The sequence below is a fragment of the Megascapheus bottae genome, chromosome 29 (assembly GCF_031878675.1).
Source record: "Megascapheus bottae isolate mThoBot1 chromosome 29, mThoBot2.hap1, whole genome shotgun sequence".
Classification (NCBI taxonomy): domain Eukaryota; kingdom Metazoa; phylum Chordata; class Mammalia; order Rodentia; family Geomyidae; genus Megascapheus; species Megascapheus bottae.
In genome coordinates, this window is record NC_143537.1 from 14,299,714 (window position 1) to 14,320,263 (window position 20,550).

The 20,550-nt window shown below is 37.1% G+C and overlaps 1 protein-coding gene and 1 pseudogene across 7 annotated transcripts in view; one reads left to right on the top strand and one right to left on the bottom strand.

Annotated features, from left to right (window-relative positions):
- The window catches only part of Rapgef6 (Rap guanine nucleotide exchange factor 6), a 145,310-nt gene that overhangs the window by 71,847 nt on the left and 52,913 nt on the right, over positions 1-20,550 (bottom strand). For all 7 annotated transcript variants that reach the window (XM_090320826.1, XM_090320828.1, XM_090320823.1 and 4 more), the window contains exon 7: positions 4,931-5,062. In XM_090320826.1, the coding sequence (XP_090176952.1) occupies positions 4,931-5,062 (132 nt within the window). The remainder of the gene's footprint in view (positions 1-4,930; positions 5,063-20,550) is intronic.
- On the top strand, positions 232-329 carry LOC150044832 (U6 spliceosomal RNA; annotated as a pseudogene).

A 20,550-nucleotide genomic window follows, 5' to 3' on the forward strand; every position in this document is an offset into this window, starting at 1 on the left:
TGTCAGCCTCCACACAGCTAGGGTGACAGGTACATAGTACTACCAATTGAGAAGAAGTGTCACAGACTGTTTCTTCCTGGACTGGTCTTGAACCCTAATCCTCCAAACCCCAGCATCCCCACAGCTAGGATGAGTGCCCAGCCTTCAATACATATTGATAGAAATCTTAGGGACTAGTATGAAAATATCAAGAGTGGTACAAAAATCTGAGTTAAATACACTTCATAGTCTGTGCTCATGTGGCAGCACATATAGTGAAATGACAGAGAAGATTATCATGACTCCTGCGCAAGAATGACAAGCATGTATGTGATGCATTCATATTTTAATAAAAAATTAAACTCCATATTAAGATAAAGTATGCAGCACATCCAGTCTTGGTCTTCTAACTGCTTTCTTTACCTTAGGAAATGGTAGGCCCTCAAAAAGACATAAAAGAGGGGAGTGCATTAGTAGATAAGACAAATATTAATCTTATATATTTTTTCACTCCTGTCTTATATGTATCTATGATTATGGTATCAGTGTAAGTTAGTGAGGCAGTCAGCCTGAGGTGATTTTCTGATGAGCTGACCTTCCCCAAATAAACCATTAGAGAATATCCTCTTTTTATTTGCCTCAATATAGAGAAAAAGCAACAACGAGAGGAACCATGAGTTAGAATTAATAGTTACATAAAGGTAAAAAGCTTTGTTTTAAATTTAGGTCACATATAAAACCAGAACCTCACACTTTGAATGTTTCATTGCGCTTGCAGGAGATAAGAGTTATTAGTAAAATATAAACTGAGATGTTCATAAATTTACTTTGATTATGCCAAATGTCAAATTTATACAAATCATGAAAAAAGAAAGCCCACAGTGGAAAAGCAGTATGTGCTACAGAAAAATTGCTGCGGGAGTGGTGCTGTGGCTCAAGGGGTAGGGTGGTAACCTTGAGCTGAAGAGCTCAGGGACAGTACCCAGGCCCAGAGTTCAAGCCAAAAATATCTCATTTTCTTTGGGAAAGTACATGAAAGACAAATGAAAGTGTCACTGAGGTGAAGCCATAGGGCGAGGTACATGACTCACACAGGCTAGGACCAAGCACAAGTGCTGAAAGAAGGGCACGTCCATTTGTCATGGGGCGGATCCTAGAGTGTAGGAAGGGGGATAGATGGCAGATTGTAGTGAGAGATAAAAGGCTTCAAACCTGCTGTAAATACCACACATTAGGTAATCTGTTTAAACAGGATTAATTAAACCCACAACATTCTTGCAATTTATTTCATGTGAGAATTTTAAGAAATGGTAATTAAAAAAAAGATAACAGTTTGACTAGAATCAACATTAATACTGTTAAAGAAATGGTGAAGACAGGTAGAAGAGAGGATTTGGTGGGGTAAGGCTAGTAGAGGGGAGAAAAGGTCAGGGCAGTAGAGAGGTGGCACCTGGGGTCCCGGGGGACTTACAGTCAGGAAATCATGCTGTCACACACGAGTTTTAGGAATTTGCTTCTAACCAATATACAAACTAAAAAGCAAGGTGGTGGGTGAATGCATGCCTTGGACTACTTAAGAATGAGTTAATGAAAAAAATGCTTTTAAGAGTTGGTATTTCACAATTTTCCAGCTCTTAGACAGGGCTGAAATAGAAAAATGAATCTACAAAGAAGCACTCCGTATTCTCTTGAGTACTCTTGGAAGATGCATAAAAAATTCTATCCAAGAACATTCTAACATTTTAATGCACACTTTCAACTACATTGTAAGCTAATCTGATTAAACATAGTAACACTGAAAGCATTACTAGTGTTTTTTTTTTCTGACTGATAAATAATTCTCTGAGCTTCATTATAAAATATTTTCTTGGCAGTGCTAGGGTTGAAAGAGGGCCTTGCACTTGCTAGACAGGTAGGTGCTTCACCACTTGAGCCCCATTTCTAGCCCTTTTTGCTTTGGCTACTTTTTGGATAGGGTCTTCCAACTGTGCTCTTTTGCCCAGGTAAGCCACAGAAGATGCTCATTCCGATACCTGCCTCCCACGCAGGATAGTAGGTACACGCCACTGCTTCTTGGTTTATGGGATAAGGACCCTTATTTCCCTGGGTCTGCCTCCAATGGTGAACCCCTGATCTCTACCTTCTGAGGAGCTGGGATTACAAGTATGAGATGCCATGCTTTTGTTTTTAAATTACAAGAAACAAAAACTCAAGTAACTATATATGTATAACCAAATATATAAAATAGCCTAAGTATTATTTTTGCCAAGAATTACTATTAGGATATCCATCTCTCTTCTAAATCTCCAAATTAAAGATACTTCTGTAATTTGAAATGGCTTAGCTTATACCATTACAGGCTCACATGTGAACTATCTCCAATACAGAGATACACATATTCAGAAAACTCAAGTAATGCTGGATTAGATATCATTAATATACAGCTGTAGCTACAGGGTGTGTTCCTAGCTTTAACAGGTGCTCCTCAAGGTAGCTTAAGGATAAGGAAATATCAAGGATCTAGCACACACACACACATACATATATGTATATATATATACACACACACACATCTAGTACATATATATGTACTAGATATAAGTACATATTTATGCATAAGTATATATGTGTGTACTATATACAAGTACAGATATATGTATAAGTATATATGTATACTTATATATAAGTACATACATATGTACTTATATATATATATCTAGGAACACACGAACACACACACACACACACACACACACACACACAAAACTTGTTCCTTCCAGTTAGTCCTGAGGATCTCCTTGAAAACAAGGCCCCCACATATAATTTACTCCAGTGATATTTGTAAGGTCTGCCAAAAGGAAACCATGCAGTTCAGAAGACGGTTTATTGCGTAAGGAAAGAGCAGACTCCTGGAGCTGGGCGAGCAAGAGAGCTTATGGCAGGAAGTGAGAGATTATATAGGGCAAGGGGTATAGCCACAATGGAAGTGGATGTGATCTCAGAGGATGGGGAAATACCTTAGACTGGGGGACCTCCCACTGTCCCCTGGCATGCCAGTTGCCAGGGTTACAGGTGCTGGGCGGGGATTTCCGGGGTGCAGGGGGAGAGAGCCAAGGGAAGAAGTCATTTCTTCCAGGCGGGCCTAACTATTATATAATACATCCATAATACATCCATAAATAAGGTAGATCTTAAAAGATGTTTTCTCCTTTAATTTCTGGCTTCTTATTTTCATTCCAGAATTAGAGTATTTCTGTATCTTGTTTGCTCTTCTAAATTCTCTAACTTATCTTACTGGCTAATTAATATATTTTTATACCTGATCTTTAAAAGGATGCTGCTTATTATAATCCTGTGGAAAACGCAAAGCTGTAAAGGCAGAATAGCCATTGGTAGTTACAGAGTGGTAGAGAGGGATCAGGAGAGAATGACTACAAAGCGGTGAAGAGTACTTTCTGAGTAATGGAAGCGTTCCACATCTGATGTAGACTAAACATGGTTAATTTCATTATAAATAAACTATATACAGTTAAAACACATACAAACAAAATTAATGATTTAGGAGGAAGAACTTTGATAGCTTGGTGACGTGCTGAGAGAAGAGGGCCAATGGTACTTTCAGGTGTCTAGTTATGGCATATCTTTTTCAATAAACTATAATATGCAGGATAGTAGAAACACACCAATCATTCTGCAGAAAAGGACTTCCAATCAACACTAGAAGGTATGCTCCAGCCCCAGTCTAAGGAAGGCCAGCTAGCAAGTAGGCTATCTATAGATAATCATGTAAGTGAGGTGCTTCAGAGACTCCGTCAACATCTTTGCTGTTATATATACTCTGTTCTCTAGTTCACAGTGAAGCATTCTGAAAGATACTTCTTTTGGGGGGTGGGACAGAGTATGTTAACCTCAACAACCACAGATACAGTAAGTGACCTTACAGCTACTGCCATTTAGAATACAAAGTTAATTTGCCCATAATGCTAAAACACTGATTTACTTATTTTATAAAAGTGATTTTTTTAAGCCAGGAATTGGTGACTCACACCTGTCATCCTAGCTACTCAGGAGTCTGAGATCTGAGAATCACAGTTTGGAGCCATTCTGGGTAGGAAAGTCTGTGAGACTTTCATCTCTAACCATAAACAAACAACAACAATAACAACAAAAAAAACCCTGGAGCTTTAGCACAAGTGGTAGAACACTAGCCTTGAGCCAAAAAGCTCAGGGACAGTGCCTAGGTCCCCAGTTTAAAAAAATGTGACGTTTTTATATATTCATAATCTATAACAAAAAGTACCCACTGGGATCCAGTGTCCTGGGATCCAGGACACAGGACATCAGATGCAGCACCTAACTAAATGGACATAACAGAAATTCCTTTATCAGGATTGCGAAACACTACACTGGTAGAAAGTAATTTTGGTTCAATTTCAACAGGATTGTGTGAGGATTCTCTCAGTGTATGGCTGTTTACAGAACTCTATTACAAGCCATCTCAGAAAATTTCATTACTTTACAACTGTTTCTACTAGGTTTTTAAAAATGGTTTGCAAAAATATTTCTTAATTTTGTATTCAATTCATGTTACAAAATCTTTACAATACAAAATCACCTTAATTTTTCTTCATGATTCCTATGTATAGAAGATTTTAGCAATTAAAAGCCTTTAAGCTCAGTTGTTCCAAAACCATTTTTAAACCAAAGCAACCCTTCTATATTAATATAGATGCACCCTGGCAGAAGAAATAATTCTGTATCATACATATGGACTAAATTGAATCCTCAAAAGATGGATCTCTTAAGTATTAAACAATGTCTAATGAATACTTCCCAAAGAACTTATGCTTGAATTTAGCAACATAATTAAAAGATAAGGTAAGGCATAAGCACAAGACATTTGCAAATTTTTAAAAAAGCTGTTTGTACAGCATGCCGCCTAAGGTATTACCTGATAGATATCAGACAAACTGCTGCTCCCAGAGTCACTGGCAATGCTACACCCAGACTGACTAGAGGACACGTGAGTCACCTGTGGGTGAGGGTTGTCTGTGAGGTGCATCTTGGTAAGGTCAGCCGGAAGCTGAAGAAGAAAAATAACCTGTGTTATTCTGAATGTCAAAGTCTATCTTTCAAATAGTTCTTTATATAAGCTTTGCAGCATATTTTTGTTCTATGTAGCTTACTGTACAAGAAAGTTTTAAAAGTCTTTTTTAACCTAAAGTTCTCATTTTTAGAAAAAAAAATCTCCTGAAATAATGAAGACCCTAACAGCACTTTCTGTAACTATGAGATATTTGTAACAGTAGTAAGGTAATGGAATAATTTTCTAGAGACTACTATTATTAATAGTATTTCAGGAAAACCTGGCTCCTCCCCAAATGTAAGTATCAGCTGCATTCATGGTATAGAGCAGAAATCTTTCTTTCCCCTATCCTCTTCCCTTATTTCTCCATTCCCTCACGTACAAAATGATGGCTAAGACCAGACACAATAGCAATGTCTGGGATTAAAGCACAAGATTTGGCAGGAAAACTAGCTGCATTCACAATTTCAACAACTTTTACTTTATATTATTTTACTCTGTAGTTGGCAACTGAGGAATTTCTTAGTGATCAAAATGACTAACGAAGGTTTGTACTAGATGTAGAGACAAAACATATACAAGAAAATAATTACACCTCTTCATCCTTTGTATGATCACACTCATGTCACAAATGCAGACTGCATGATATATTCCACACCATAAAATAAGCATCTCATAAAATAATGCTACAGAAGAAATCCCAGTTAAAAAGAAAAAAAAGTACAATCCTTTCCCTGTCTCAAGAAACCACTGCAACCCATAGTAATGAATATTTTCATAGGATATGTTTTTTTCCCAAATAATATCTTTTCAACCTTTTATTCAGGATATTAAGAGCTACCTGTTTCATTTTTAAAGCACTGTTCCTCACTGAATGCATCCATTATAAACCAGATATGGGGTAAAAGAAAATAGCCAAGGCTGAATTCTACTAACTTAAGAAGTTATATAAATATACAAAATACACATGAAGAAATTACAGTTGGCCAGAAATGTGGCCTAGTGATAGAGTGCTTGCCTAGCAGGCATGAAGCCCTGGGTTTGATGGAAGTGGTGCTGTGGCTCAAGTGGTAGAGCACTAGCCTTGAGAAAGCCCAAGAACAGTGCCCAGGCCCCGAGTTCAAGCTTCAGGACTGGCAAAAAAAACCAAACCAAACAATTACACAGTGCATGTTTACTCTTACATGTAGAAGCTAGATCTAAAATGCAAACATGCATGATAGATATGCAGAGCTCTGTGACTATACCCACAAATTCACTGAATGGTGGTATACTTAGGGGAGGAATCCAAAGGTGTAACTCCTCTAAACAACAAAATCAATACCAGGAAATGGAAACAAGTTTTGGAGGGGAGGGCAAAAGGGGCCCATGAATGGAGGGAGGAAACATGAGCAAATGCAGTCATTACACCAATGAACATTACATAACAAATGAAGTGCATCACTTGAGGGGAGGGGTAGGAGGGGGAATGAGGGAGAACAATGGAAGGGGTGACACTGACTCATTGATCAAGAAGCACTAAACATAAAGTATGGATGGTAACCCCTCTGTACAACACCTTAATAATAAAATTGTATTTAAAAAATTACACAGTGAATTTCCTCTGTTGATGTTGGGTCAGGTAATCTATCACTAAGGTAAAGGGAAAACAATATTGACAGCCATTGCCTGAAGGGACAAATGTTCAACAATAAGCTTCAGTGGAAGAAATATCTTTCCACCCAGACTCTGGAGAATGAACAAACTGATACCAATTTTACAATCATCAAGGTTACACAGGATTACAAGTGTTTCTAATCAATGACTGGAAGCAAATATAAATCCTGAGAGAAGGGGTAAAAACAGACGATGCAGTAAAAAATGGTACCTGATGTTAAGCACTGATGGCTCACACCTGTAATTCTAGCTTCTCAGAAGGCTGAGGTCTGAGGATTGCACTTTGAAGCCAGCCTGGGCAGGAAGATCTGTGAAACTCTTGTCTCCACTATACTACTAAAAAAGCCCAAAGTGGAGATGTGGCTCAAGTGGTAGAGTGCTAGCCTTGAAGCTCAGAGACAGCAAACCCAAGCTAAGGTCAAGACCCAGGACCAAAAAAAAAGGAGGGGGGCTATAATTCCAGCTACTTGGGGAAGATGGGTGGTGCAAAGGTGAAAATAGAGTGGGTCCTGCTTTCAAGGTCAATGGAGCGTGAAGACAGATTTATAGGCAAATAGTACCTGATTTCTACATCATGGGGAAACCTTGAAAGGCTTCATTTTCCCCGGCCTCTCTAAAGGATGGGAATGTTGACAGTGCCTGCAGTCAACACACAATGCTCTTTATATATAGTGCATGTGTGAATGGGAACAAGTATATTTTTCATGACTTTTATATAGATTATCTGATTTAATCTGATACAGTTTAGATGCCCAGAAAGACAAAACTACTATTGGCTGTGGATTATAAGTACAGAGGGAAAAAGATATACAGAAAAGAGGTTAGAATGTGATTACAAAGTCAAGCAAGGCATTTTGCATTTTATTCCCATAAGCTACCAGTTTTCTAGGAAGAGTAGCTGCTGCACTTCTCAGAATTTGCTGCAGTAATAGGCTCCCATTTTAAGTGTTTAACCTATCGGCTGGGTGCCAGTGGAATATGTCTATAATCCTAGCTACACAGGAGGCTAAGATCTGAGGGTCATGATTTGAAGCTAGCCCCGGTAGCACAGTCTATAAGACCCTTATCTCCAATTAACCAGCCAAAGACTAGAGGCAGAGTGTAGCTGAAGTGGCAAAGTACCAGCTTGGAGCAGAAAAGGCCAAAGCAAAAGCTTGAGGATCTGAATTCAAGTTCTAGTGTGTATGAGTGTACGCACACACAAAATAATCCATTTCTCCTTGCCTTTTTCCTTTCTTTTCTTCCCTCCCTCCTTTCTCCCTTAGTTCTTTGTGGTATCAGGGTTTGAACACTGGGTTTCACACTTAGCTTGTTGTGCTACCTGAGTCATGCTTCCAGGACTGCTTTTTGCCTCTTTCACGTTTGCTTTATTTTTATCTCACTTTGGAAATAAAGCTTTATGGAATTTTCTGCCTAGGTTGGCTTCAAACCAACATGCCTGGACCTTAGTCTTCTGAGAAACTAGAACCACCAGCAGCTAGCAGAAACTATGCATTTCTATGTTCCATTTTATTCCTTTTGATGTAGAATTCATAAACTGATATATCTAAATATATGAATATATTTTAATACCACCCTCCCCCATTTACTACCAAAGGCTTGGACAATTGTTGCCTACTTGATGTCTTCTCATCATATATTAATAAAATTAATATATTTGCTTTCTGAACATTGTCACTGCTGCTCAAGTTTCCATGGATATCTGAACAGATGAAATCTCGACTCAGGCACATTCTGTATTTCACAGAGTGACATTTCCTAAACTGCATACCTTAGAACATTATTCTAGGAAATAAAAATGACTGAAAAATGATTAAAATTTAAATGATTCCATGAATAAATTAGAAAGTAAGGCTATTCGTTATGCCTCCCCTCCCACCAATGCCTTACCAAAAAAAAAAAAAAAAAAAAAAAAACACACCATAGGCCTAGAGTCTGGCCTAATGGTAGAGTGCTTGCCTAGCATGCACGAAGACTGGGGTTTGATTCCTCAGTACCACATACATGGAAAAAAGCCGGAAGTGGTGCTGTGGCTCAAGTGGTAGAGCTCTAGCCTTGAGAAAGCCCAAGCATTCTCTAAATTTGTTTTTCTCCAGTATTATTAGTATGTTATCAACATAACAAATTATGCTTTGTGGTAAGTACTTATGTCCAACCAAGAAATGCTTAGCTCACAAGGCAGTTAGTGCTAAGTCAAGCTATGGCCAGAGCATGTACATCTACTTGAACCTGTATCAACACAAATGTAGGCATGTATAGTTTAAGAGCATTCAAGGCATACTAAAACTATGAAACAGTATGTACCATGAGTCAAAAATGTTTTTTAAGACTATTTCTCCAACATCATTTATCAAAAATCACTAAATTTCAAACTACATTAAAACTTCATTTTTAAAGATTCCATCTTGGCTAGGGTAAACAGTGCTGCAATGAACATGGCTGTGCTGGTGGCTTTAGTGTGGGCTGGTTTGTAGTCAATTGTATAATTGTTCAGGAGTGGGATTGCTCGATCACAGGGGAACTCTATGTTTAGTCTTTTGGGGAACCACCATACTGCTTTTCAGAGTATCTAAACATGTTTATATTCTCACTACTGGTATAGGAGTATTCCCTTTTGGCCACATCCCCACCAGCATCTTATTGTTAATTTTCTTGATAATGGCCATTCTAATGGGGGTGAGCAGGAATATCAACTGCATTTCTTTTATTGCCAGAAGATATTGAACATCTCTTCAAGTGTCTCTTGACCATTCTTGTATCTTCTTCTGAGAAGTCTCTTCTGAGAAGTCTCTTTTAAGTCTTTATCTCATTTGTTAACTGCATTGTTGTTTCTTTGAGGGTTTGTTTTCTGGGGTTTTAATGTTTTGAGCTCTAAGTATATTTTAGATATGAGGCTCTTGTCTGATTCATAGCTATTTAAGATCTAATTCTGTGGGTTTCTAGCTATCTTGCTAGCTATGTCCTTTGTCATGCAGAAGCTCTGCAGTTTGATGCAGTCTTATCTAATCAGTCTTGCACTGATTTGTAGTGGAAGTTTTAGCCCATGACACGGAACCCTAGTTTCCCCACATCTGTTTCTGTAATATTTTAAAGGTTTCTGGCTTTCTATTGAGGTCTTTGCTCCTCAATGGACAAATGGATCAAGAAAAATGCGTTATATACACAATGGAATTCTATGATTCCATGAAAAAGGATACATTGTGTCATTTGTAAGAAAACGGGAAGACTTGGAAAAAATTATATTAAGCCAAGTCAGAAACATAGGTTGCAGAATGTGCCTATAAATATACAAGTAAACCCAATAGATATTAAGAGAAGAAAAATTACACTTGGATATAATAAATTAAATAGGATTATAAACGTTAACACAGTGAGATCAAAGGAGGATATTCTTAGGCAAAGATCACAAGGGCTCAATAGTTACATGTATATGTTCATATAAAATGATGCTTATCAACATGAACTCCCAGAAATGCGAACAAGAGGGTTTTTATTTTTTGTCCTTCTTTTCCTATCCCCCCCCACTTTTGTTACTGTTTTTGATTTCCGTACCATCTGTCTTAACTGATTTGGGGAAGGTAAGGGGAAGCACAGAAATGGTGGGAAAAAGGGTGAATTAACTCAGCAATTTACTCATTAGACACTATGTTGAAAATGAACTATACATACAACTTACGGGGCATGAGGTCAGGAGGGAAAAACTAAGAAAAATGAAGAGGTGATACTGTTCAAAAAGAAATGTACTCATTGCTATACTTATGTAATTGTAACCCTTCTGTATATTACCTGTACAATAAAAATTTAAATTAAAAAAATAGTAACTTGATTATAGTAGTAGCTTGCCTACCTAGAAATCATGTTAACCAAAAAATGAAGATGAGTCTTGGATATAAAACAAAGTCTCTGCTCTGTGTACTGCTTGGAGTGTGGCCTGGCCTAGTGGTAGAGTACTCATCTAGCATGCATGAAGCACTGGGTTCGATTCTTCGGCACTACATACACACAAATAATATACTAAATATACTTGAGAAGGCTTAAGGACAGTGCCCAGGTCTTGAGTTCAAGCCCCATAACTGATAAAGTTAACAAATAAAAGCTCTGTCTTACACTAATTTATTGTAGCTGTAAATAAATTTCTGGCATGCTTGGATCTGATTTCCCATTTGTGGAACAATGATCACAATGTAAGTAGATACTTAAAGTAAGGTTTAACAAAAATGAGTAAGTTCCTTAGGGTGTGGAAAACAAAAAAAATTTTAAGTATCAAAGTAACAAAAATAACTTAAGACTCATTTTCACCTGGGTAGAGAACAAGAACAATAATGTTCAATATGACATCTGACAATAAGCAAGCCTAAAGACTTTAAACGGCACTGACAAAGATGTAGAACTGCACAACCATCCAAAATAGTAAACCTAGTCACATTTTACCACAGAACGATCTCACCAGTCCGGATGTGGCACTCTTAGGTGCTAGGATTTCCTGTAGTCAAAGAGAACTACTGAAGAATTACAAGCCAAAAAGCGACTGGAACAGATTTGCTGTTAAAAAAAAAAAATTACTCTGGAAACATACAAGATGAAATACAAGAAAATCACAGATAAGGCAAAGGAGACATCAATTAAGCCTTAAAGTAAATGTCTTTTGAAATTAAAAGCTATCCTAATTATAAAGACTCCTAGGACTAGATAGTAACTTACATAGAAAACTGTCAGGTGACGAGGAAAAGTAGGAGGGAAGGAGGAAGAAGGGTAAGGGTAGAGCAGGAGTAAGAGAAGGGAGAGACTGAAATTAAAGATAGGTGGAGTTTGGAGCCAGGCTCATGACCGTAACCCTAGCTACCCAAGGAAGCTAAGATCAGCCAGGGCAGGGAAGTTGGTGAGACTCCTATCTCCAATAGACTACTCAGAAAAAGCCACAAGTGATGCTGTGGCTCAAATGGTAGAATGTTAGTCTTGAGCAAAAGTGGCTCAGGGACAGCATCTAGGCCCAGAGTTCAAGCCCATGGACCAGCCAAAAGAGAAAAAAAGAAAAAGAGGCTGGAGTCTGTGCTATAGAATCTTTATTAAAAAAAACAAAATTTCCTCCTACAAAAACCTAGTAGGCACAATACCTGTCTTAGTACCATTGAACATACCAGGATATCACAGCATCATGTTGGAAGCATATGAAATTGCAGGAAAATATGAAACAGTCTTATTATTAGTTTTGTCAGTCCCAGGTCTTGAACTCAGGGCCTGAGCACTGTCCTTGGACTTTCTCAAGGCTAGTGCTTCACCACTTGAGCCACAGCACCACTTCTTGCTTTTTCTACGTATGTGGTACCAAGGAATTAAATCTAGTCTTCGTGCATGCTAGACAAGCCTTCTACTACTAGGTCAAACTCCTGGACTCTTCATTATTTTATTAAAAGCTGAGAGTTGGGAGGGAAATGTTCAGTCATTAGTACATCTTAGAGGTCTTAAGACATTTTATTTTTTGGCAATACTGAAGACTGAACTCAAGGCCTCTCCACCACTTGGGCCATGCCCCCCAGACCTTCTGCTGTGTAGTTTCTTTTTTCAGGTAGGGACTCACACTTGGCTGGAGATGGACTATAGCCAAACCTTCCTACGTTCCCTTTCTGAGTAGCTGAGATTAAAGATATGTAAGACCATGGCTTGTTTTTTGTTTTTTTTTTTTTCAGAGATAGGTTCTCACTAATTTCTTTTTTTGGGGGGGGAGGCTGGGCTAGCAGAAACATTTTCATGCTTTTGAACCCACAGAGAAGCTTTATATCATATTTATATTCATGGTTCATGTTTATTAAAAGTGTAGGCAGTCTGGAACCAGAGGCACACACCTGTAACCCTAGCTAATTGGGAAGCTGAGGACAAGAGGATCAACAATGTGCCCAGTGAAGCAGGAAAGGCCAGGAGACACCATCTCAATAGAAGGTAGGTATAGAAATGTATACCTATCATCTCAGCTATGGTGGAAAGTATAGAACCGTCCAGGCCAGTGCTAGGACAAAAGTTGAGACCCCTGTCTCAAAATAACCAGTAGAAAAGAGGTATGGCTCAGTGACAGAGAGGCTCTGAGTTCAAATTGCATACCTTCCCTTAAAATAGTGAATGAAGATAGACTTGCCGACAAAAGCAGCCATCAGCATAAGAGTGCTTGTCAAATCTGAGTACAAATAAGAAACTTGAGGAAGAGGGAGTACAGTAAGAGCTAAGTGGGGAAACAGTACCGTCAGTCATGGAGCTGACTCTGACTTTTAATCTGAAGAAAAGTCTGTGAAGGAACAATCAGCGAGCTGTGCCAAACATTGTACACAAGTAAAGGAAGGGCCAATGAAAGAGATTTAGCTGTGCACAAATCCTCCAATGACCAGTGACTGGAGTAGCATCTACAAAAGAGACAGTAGAGCAGTAATGCTTCATCTACCCAGTAAAGTCACCCCAATCAAACACCTCTCCCAGACCAGGAAAGCAAGCCCTCAACTATACAAACATACAAAAATTCACATGAAAGTCAACTGTCTTAGAGAAATACAACAAACCTCAACTTATAGAAGAATTTACGCTTGAAGAGCTAAAAATGAATGAATAAAGAGAAAAATAGCACCCATAAAATGAAAAGTAATCAATAATGGTAATGAAAAAAAGCTATCCCTTAAGATGATACTAAATGTTACATTCATTTATAAATTTAAAGGTGATATGCACTAGCTATAAATGCATTAGTGAATCAGAAGTTCAAATTGAAATAAATGTTTAGGGACATTAGTGGCAGACCCAGAATTCAGAGAGTTTAATCTCTATTAAAGGTACTGTTTTCAAAAATCACTACACTCAGTTTGAGTGAACCCTCCAAATACCAAAGAGGAATAGAACAAAGCATTACATAATTATTACTAAACCTCCTGACATTGAAGATAAAAACACCAAGACACAACTAATCACTACTACAAAGAAAAACACAGTACTTAAAGGAACAAGAATTACAATAAGCATCATCAGCAACACTGGAAGCCAAAAGAAAAGTCTTTTTTTCAAAGAGTAAAGGGAAAAAGCCTCTGGACTTCCACCTCGTATCAAACTAAAAAAATATTTAAAAGATGTATTAACAAGGTACTGTGGGACATGAAAGAACTAATATTCATCTCCTCACAGAACGTTGCTGACAGAACTTACTTTACCAAGAAAACTTACAAGTAGTGAAATACAAGTAATAGGATGAATACAATACATGAATCATAACAGTGAAAACAGTAAGATGTATGAAAAATTAGTAACAAGTATGAAAAATTAGTAACAAGTTTAATGCGTTTAAGCAAAGAGTTAAGATTCAATCAATAGTAACATAAGCGATAGAGAAGACAGAAAGGAGACATTTACTCTTATAAATAGTTAATATACAGTGAAGTACTGATCACGGACGGAATGCTCATGTATTTGCTGACATGTAATGAAACCTTAGAATATGGTCTTTAAATTTTTCATGGACTCTTCTGTACTTGTTAAACCTGAAATCAAAAGTTGCCTATGCGTACTTCCAAAGGCTACTTCTATTGACACTACAACCCCTGCATCTCATTCTTAAGTTTCATTCAAGTTTTACCTAGTCTTACCCATTTCTCTTCCACTCAATTTTAAATCTTAGTAATGCCACTAGCGAGCATCATCTCGGCCCCATAGGTGGCAGTTGCATTAAAAGCAAATAAGCATCACAGAGTCTCTCTCATCTTTCCATTACAATCAGCTGTTTGCCAACTGTGCAGAACATTTTAAATGTACTTCCATGAGATGCCTTTAGGAAACATATGTAATGAACTAGGCCAAATAAGACAGTAAATTGTGATGCTGTCATTGTATTTCTCCCTTAGTCACCATCACAGGGAAACCTTTAAAACAAAGACACGAATCCACACCTTGCAAAGAAGTGTCTCTGTATGCCTGTCTTCACCCAAGACATGCAGAAAAAAATCTACGTTCAGTTTTACTATTTTAAGTATTCCCTAAAGCATTCAGTTAAAAAGAAAAACCACCCTTAATTCCATGCTTTTTTGTGTGTGTTTTGCCATTAATATCAGACTGGAAAGATAACTCAAATGGCATATTACAGATATTACTAATAGCTACTATGAACAATACAAATACTGAATTACAGTGTATCTTTTCCAACATTCTACCATTTTGCTCTTTTGAGTTACTGTTTTACAGTGACAAATTTGGTTGATCTACTGCTATTTTAAAAATATTTTAAATATTAAATATTTTTGCATAATTACTTTGTTTAGTATTTTCTTCCTATTTAAGTATCATCAGTCTTCATTAAATCACACAATTCAATCCTAATTTATTTGGTAGTTCCATAATAGTAGGACAATGCTGTATAAGCTAATATTTACCAGAAATGATTACAGGTTAATGCAGAAATGGCCATAACCAGATGACAATGAGAATACATCTCATATGTACTCTATTTTAAATCTTTACATTAAAAGATAATTTAAAAATGACTGTAAAGGCTATTGTCAGAAAAACTGCTCGAATTCAAAACAAAATGTCAATGAGACAGCTTTTTAGACTGACTGCTTTGTAGTTCTCATTTTTAAAGTTTAGAAAATATAATAGTATAATAAAACTCACATATAATTTAAAATACAATTTAAATGTAACAAGTGAATTATCAATCCCTAAGAAAATAAGAAATAGTAATTACTTACTTTAGAGGCCCATGGCTGAAGACAATTGGCATAACAGCGAACAAGAAAAGCCATTTCCTAGGCTGGAAAGGGTAGTTTCTTTTTCAAACCAAAGCCACACTGATGAGTATGTTGACACAATTATATTAAGTTTCTTTCTACAAATCATACATCATGTTGTGTTACAGAAAGGCAGCTTTCTCTAAATCCTTTTACAAAACTGCAGTCAGGAGCTTTCATCAGAAGGTTACAGCATTGTTCTAAAATAACTGAAACAATTCTCATTACAATGTTCACTTTGCAGGCAAATAAAGTCGTCTTAGGTTTCTGACTGAGAACACACAAACATGTACACACGTCCTTCCTCAGGCACCTTGCACAGACACGCACAGTGGTAGCATGACAGCTAGTGCTGTATCAGTCAAAGCCAGGAAGGCATGCACCAAATCTGTTCCCAGATTCTTGTTTGTAATACAGCTTTGTTTTTTTTTTTTTCTTCAGGTTATTTCATTCTGTAGAGGAAGCACTGCAGTGGTTCTTCTGCACCAGAGGCAAACCAGAAAGAATATTATACCTGAAGATTAAAGTTTCTTCTTTATATACTCTTAACCACTACTTCAAAAAAAAAAAAAGCCAACCAGTGAGCAAATAGCTGTTAAAAATATATGCTCTAACAGGTTTGTCCAATGTCCAAGAATCTCCAAAATCCAAATTATTTTCTCTTTTCACATGCACTCTTTACAGCTCTGCAATACTGCTTCTGTTCGGATGCATCAGTAAGCCAGCACTGTGGATCTGGCTCTAATTAAAAATGTATATAAGACACAGCACAAAAACATCCCATCTTTTGCTAAAGCAAGATTATATGTTAATGTCTTAATTCCTACTGTCCTTGCCCGTTTCACAGCAGCTCCCCAAGGAAGAGCTCCTCTATTGATTCTACGCTCTGCAGTAAGATGAAATATCTAATAAGAAGGAAGGAGAGTGGGAGGAGAATAGAGCTAAAAGGATGACATCACCTGTACAGAAAGCCTTCGGAAACTGCATTAGATCAATTGGCTGCTGTATCTGCAGCTGTAGCCCAAAGAGCAATTTACTGAAAACACAGAGGCATGCACATGTGTGTGTGCACATGCATGCGCGTGCGTGCGTGCGTACACACACACACACACACAACTCTGTGAGACACATTGCAAGATAGAAAAAAAAGAAAAGACTAAGGTACTTTATTCCATAGTTTTAAAAAGAATTTACTTTTATTTTTAATTCTGTACAATGTTTCCTAACATTCAAATTTAACACAGCATTGTTCTCCCAAGAGAAAATAAAGAAGCAGCTTTAGTAAGACACTGTTGCAATCCAAACTACATAAAGCAGTCTAGCTCTCATGTATGTGCAACATTACTAATTCAGGGGTTTCTGCACACAAACCCATTTACCAAATAAGGAACAATTCATGTCATTTCTAAATTGATGCTAAAAATATTTACAAATACTAAGATTTATGTATAGTTAAATAATTTCATTTTTTCAGGGGAAGCTGAAGAAGCCACAGGCACAACAGTTGTGGTGTGCCATCAATTCCTTTGAGGAGGAATCATCTACACAATACGGTACTTTTCTGTAGCTCAATTCCTAGACAGAGACAAGCCAGAACAACCTCAAAGGGTATCAGAGTAGAAAATGACTTAACCTGTTCCCACCAACATAAGCTTGAACTAAAAGAAAACTGCCCAATGTTTCCATAAAAATTACGGAAAAATAAATTTGCCACAGCCTTTCTCCTGTGAAAATCACCGTACTTCCAGTATCCACCCTTATTCTTTATGTTTCTGCTACAAGCTGCAGATACTCCCACCTACGCACTTACATTTATAATAGTGCCTCCCAATGGCTGAACGGTTTCCAATGGTATAAAATAGTCACACACACACCCAGACGACAAATTGATTAGAACAATAATTAGTGAAAAAAAATCAAAGTGAACAACTATTTTTCCTATTCATCTAATACTTGTTTTTTTTGGGGAAAGATCTTCAACATAAAAGGAGATTTTACCAGAGACAGGAGTTGTAACAAAGAACTCCACTAACAGGGAGGAAAACATCATTAGGCATACACACAGAAAAGTGAGTTCCTCAATACCCTTGGGCAAAGTCTGAGCTACTTTGTGAACAACACTGTAATGCTGATTTGAATTATGCTGCTACTTATAATACTAGACTTGGATGAGATAAAACTACATTCTGAAGAAAGACGAATCACACTTTCAACAAATGTGACTATAAATGTAGGCTTTCAAAAACATAAGGTTTACACTTCTTTGCAAAGAAACTTCAAAGACAAAATTTACATACACACAAAACTTCATCTGAACAATAAACATTATCAATAGATTTCTAAATGCAAACTATACCTTTAGTACGTGGGTGAAGACAGGTTTATTTTTTGTGCTAAATATAAATCTCCAAAAGACAAGCATGAGAACTAAGAATATTATAGTTCCAATGCCAGTTATATTAATGTATAGTACATAAAATACAGTCAAATTAAAAAGCAAAAATCCTATTGGGTACCTATCCCCTTTCTATATGTGAAACACTGATACCACACAAAGAGGAACCTCACATTGCACAAAGGAGAGTTACTTCTTAGCTGCTTAAAAAAAAACCCTGCCATTCAGTGAGTGAAATGCAATTATTGCCATATGTTAGACTCACTGTACTATACACACCAGTTCAGTAAAAGAACCAAACTGTCTTTCTTTAATTTAGCTTGTAAACTAAGATGACATCATCCTTTTCCTTGTTCTGCCAATCATCTCACAGTATTTGTCATTCTAGAAAATGGTATGGTGAATCTATCATGCAAAATCTCCCAGTGCAACAATACCATCAAAAGTAATGTGCAGGCCAAATTTTCTACTCAGCCTGTGATTCACCAGCATTTTGAAAATATTACTTATACTACACTGCTTCTTCAGAACTTAACCTTCCCATTATTAACAAAATAATTACTGATAAAAATGTTAATTTATCCAATTGCTACAAATATATGACGAAGTTATACCAACTGTTTTGTCACTTGCATCACATTCAGAATTTTCTCATTTCATCTCATTATGCTACCAATTCAAACGAAGTAATTGCAGAAAAAAAGGATGTGATAATCTATCCACCAACCAACGTCACCACAGAATAGCCAGTTAAGAATACATTTACCTTGCCTACGAAATGCCATGAGGTTAAACCATCTGGATGAAATTCTTAGCTTTAAAAGCTTCTTTAGACTACAGCAAAATAAAGCAGTATATCAGAACAGTAGATTTTGCAAAGTTTCAAACCACTACAAAATATTCTTCATAAAAATGTAAGTGGTAGCAAAATTGATGTTAACTATAATTTTTTTACAAATAAGAATACAATCTGGAATATCTGAAATAATACCATACAACAAAACAAAGAGTACTGGCAGTTACTGAACTAAGTATAAATCAACCTTTTACTTCAAATACTAATAACATCAAAAAGAAAGCTTACCATGGATAAAGGAAAGTTACTGAATGAAAATTCAAAAACTCCACCAATAACAAAAGCCAAATTTACACTAATGTCAGGCATAATCACATAATTCATTCCATACACACAATGAAACATTATAATCACAATTTAGAGAAGCCAAACTCAACAAAAGGACAAAATAAAAACTCATTTCTGTAAATTGTTGGATTTGGTCTTTGAAATACAAACTGCTGAATACATTGTCTTACATAGTAAAAACGTGTAATACTTTTGAAAAATAAATGAAAAGAAGTGTATTGCAATGGCCAGAGGTAACACATAAACCCTTGTAAAGGAAAAACAGCAAGCCTCTTTCCCCCATTGTTAAATGTGAGTATCTGAAGCGAATCTCTAGTTATCAGCCAAGGTTAACTCTAATCACAGGTGCCCCAGAGGAATTGCTGTGTTTAAAGTACCTATCTCATCCATCTTCAGCTTTTCTGAAGGAAGGAAAACTAGGGTATGAGCCCTTTTTGGGGGGTAAGAAATACCGGGCCTCAGCATACGATCATGTATGTCCACTAATCAATCACCCCATGCTGTCAGAAAAAAAAAACTGTCAAAGCCACCAGCCGGACATATGCACTATGAAATATGATCCATCCTTAGGGAGTGATCCAGGAAGAAAAAGCAAAGAGGGAGAGAGAAGCTGTTATCAACGAGGGTGATGTAAGCTTCTATAATTAGAACCAGTGAATCTGAACGAACAATGGAAAGGCACCACCATACTTCTACTTTCCCCTACACTGGATGGTTCTACCAACCTCTTTATACACACAGACAGGAATATATTTTGCATATTTAGGAGCCACTCAAGTATATTATATGCCTTATTGTTTTTAAAACAGTTAATTTTCCTCAAAAACATTTTAAAAGGTCATATCTAATCATGACAATAAAACCTCACTTTAACACTGAGCTATCAAGAATATTATCATCTCTGGGGCCAGGAGTTTGGCCTAGTGGTTAAAGTGCTTGCCTAGCATGCATGAAGACCCAGGTCCGATTCCTTGGTGTGGCTCAAGTGGTAGAGCTCTAGCCTTGAGAAAACCCAAGGATAGTGCTCAGGCCCTGAGCTCAAGGCCCAACACTGGCAAAAAAATATTATCATTTCTAGAAATTCCTGTACTACATTGGAGTTAACCTTTGTATTACTTCTTTAATTTTTTTTGGCAGTCTAAGGGCCTTGCACTTTCAGGCAGGTCCCTGTCCCCAGTCCTTGTTAGCCGTGATTTTTGGGAAGGGTCTTCCATCCTCTCCACCCCCACTCCACTGGCCTAGATCACAATCCTCCTATTGACACTTGCCTCATAGCTGGGATGATAGGTTTGTGCCAACCATTCGGCTATTTTGTTAGCTGAGATGGAATCTTTTTAACTCTTTGTGGGAATGGCCTTAAACTTCAGTCCTACAATCTCTGCCTTTTGTAGAGCTAGGATTATAAGTGTGAGCCATCACGTCTAGCTTTCACTTCTTTAATTTTAAATACACTTTCTAGTACTTTCAAAGCCCAATACACAACATGGTTCTATTAACTGAACAGAAAATAAGTCCAGCTAAAGGGTAGTAACCCATC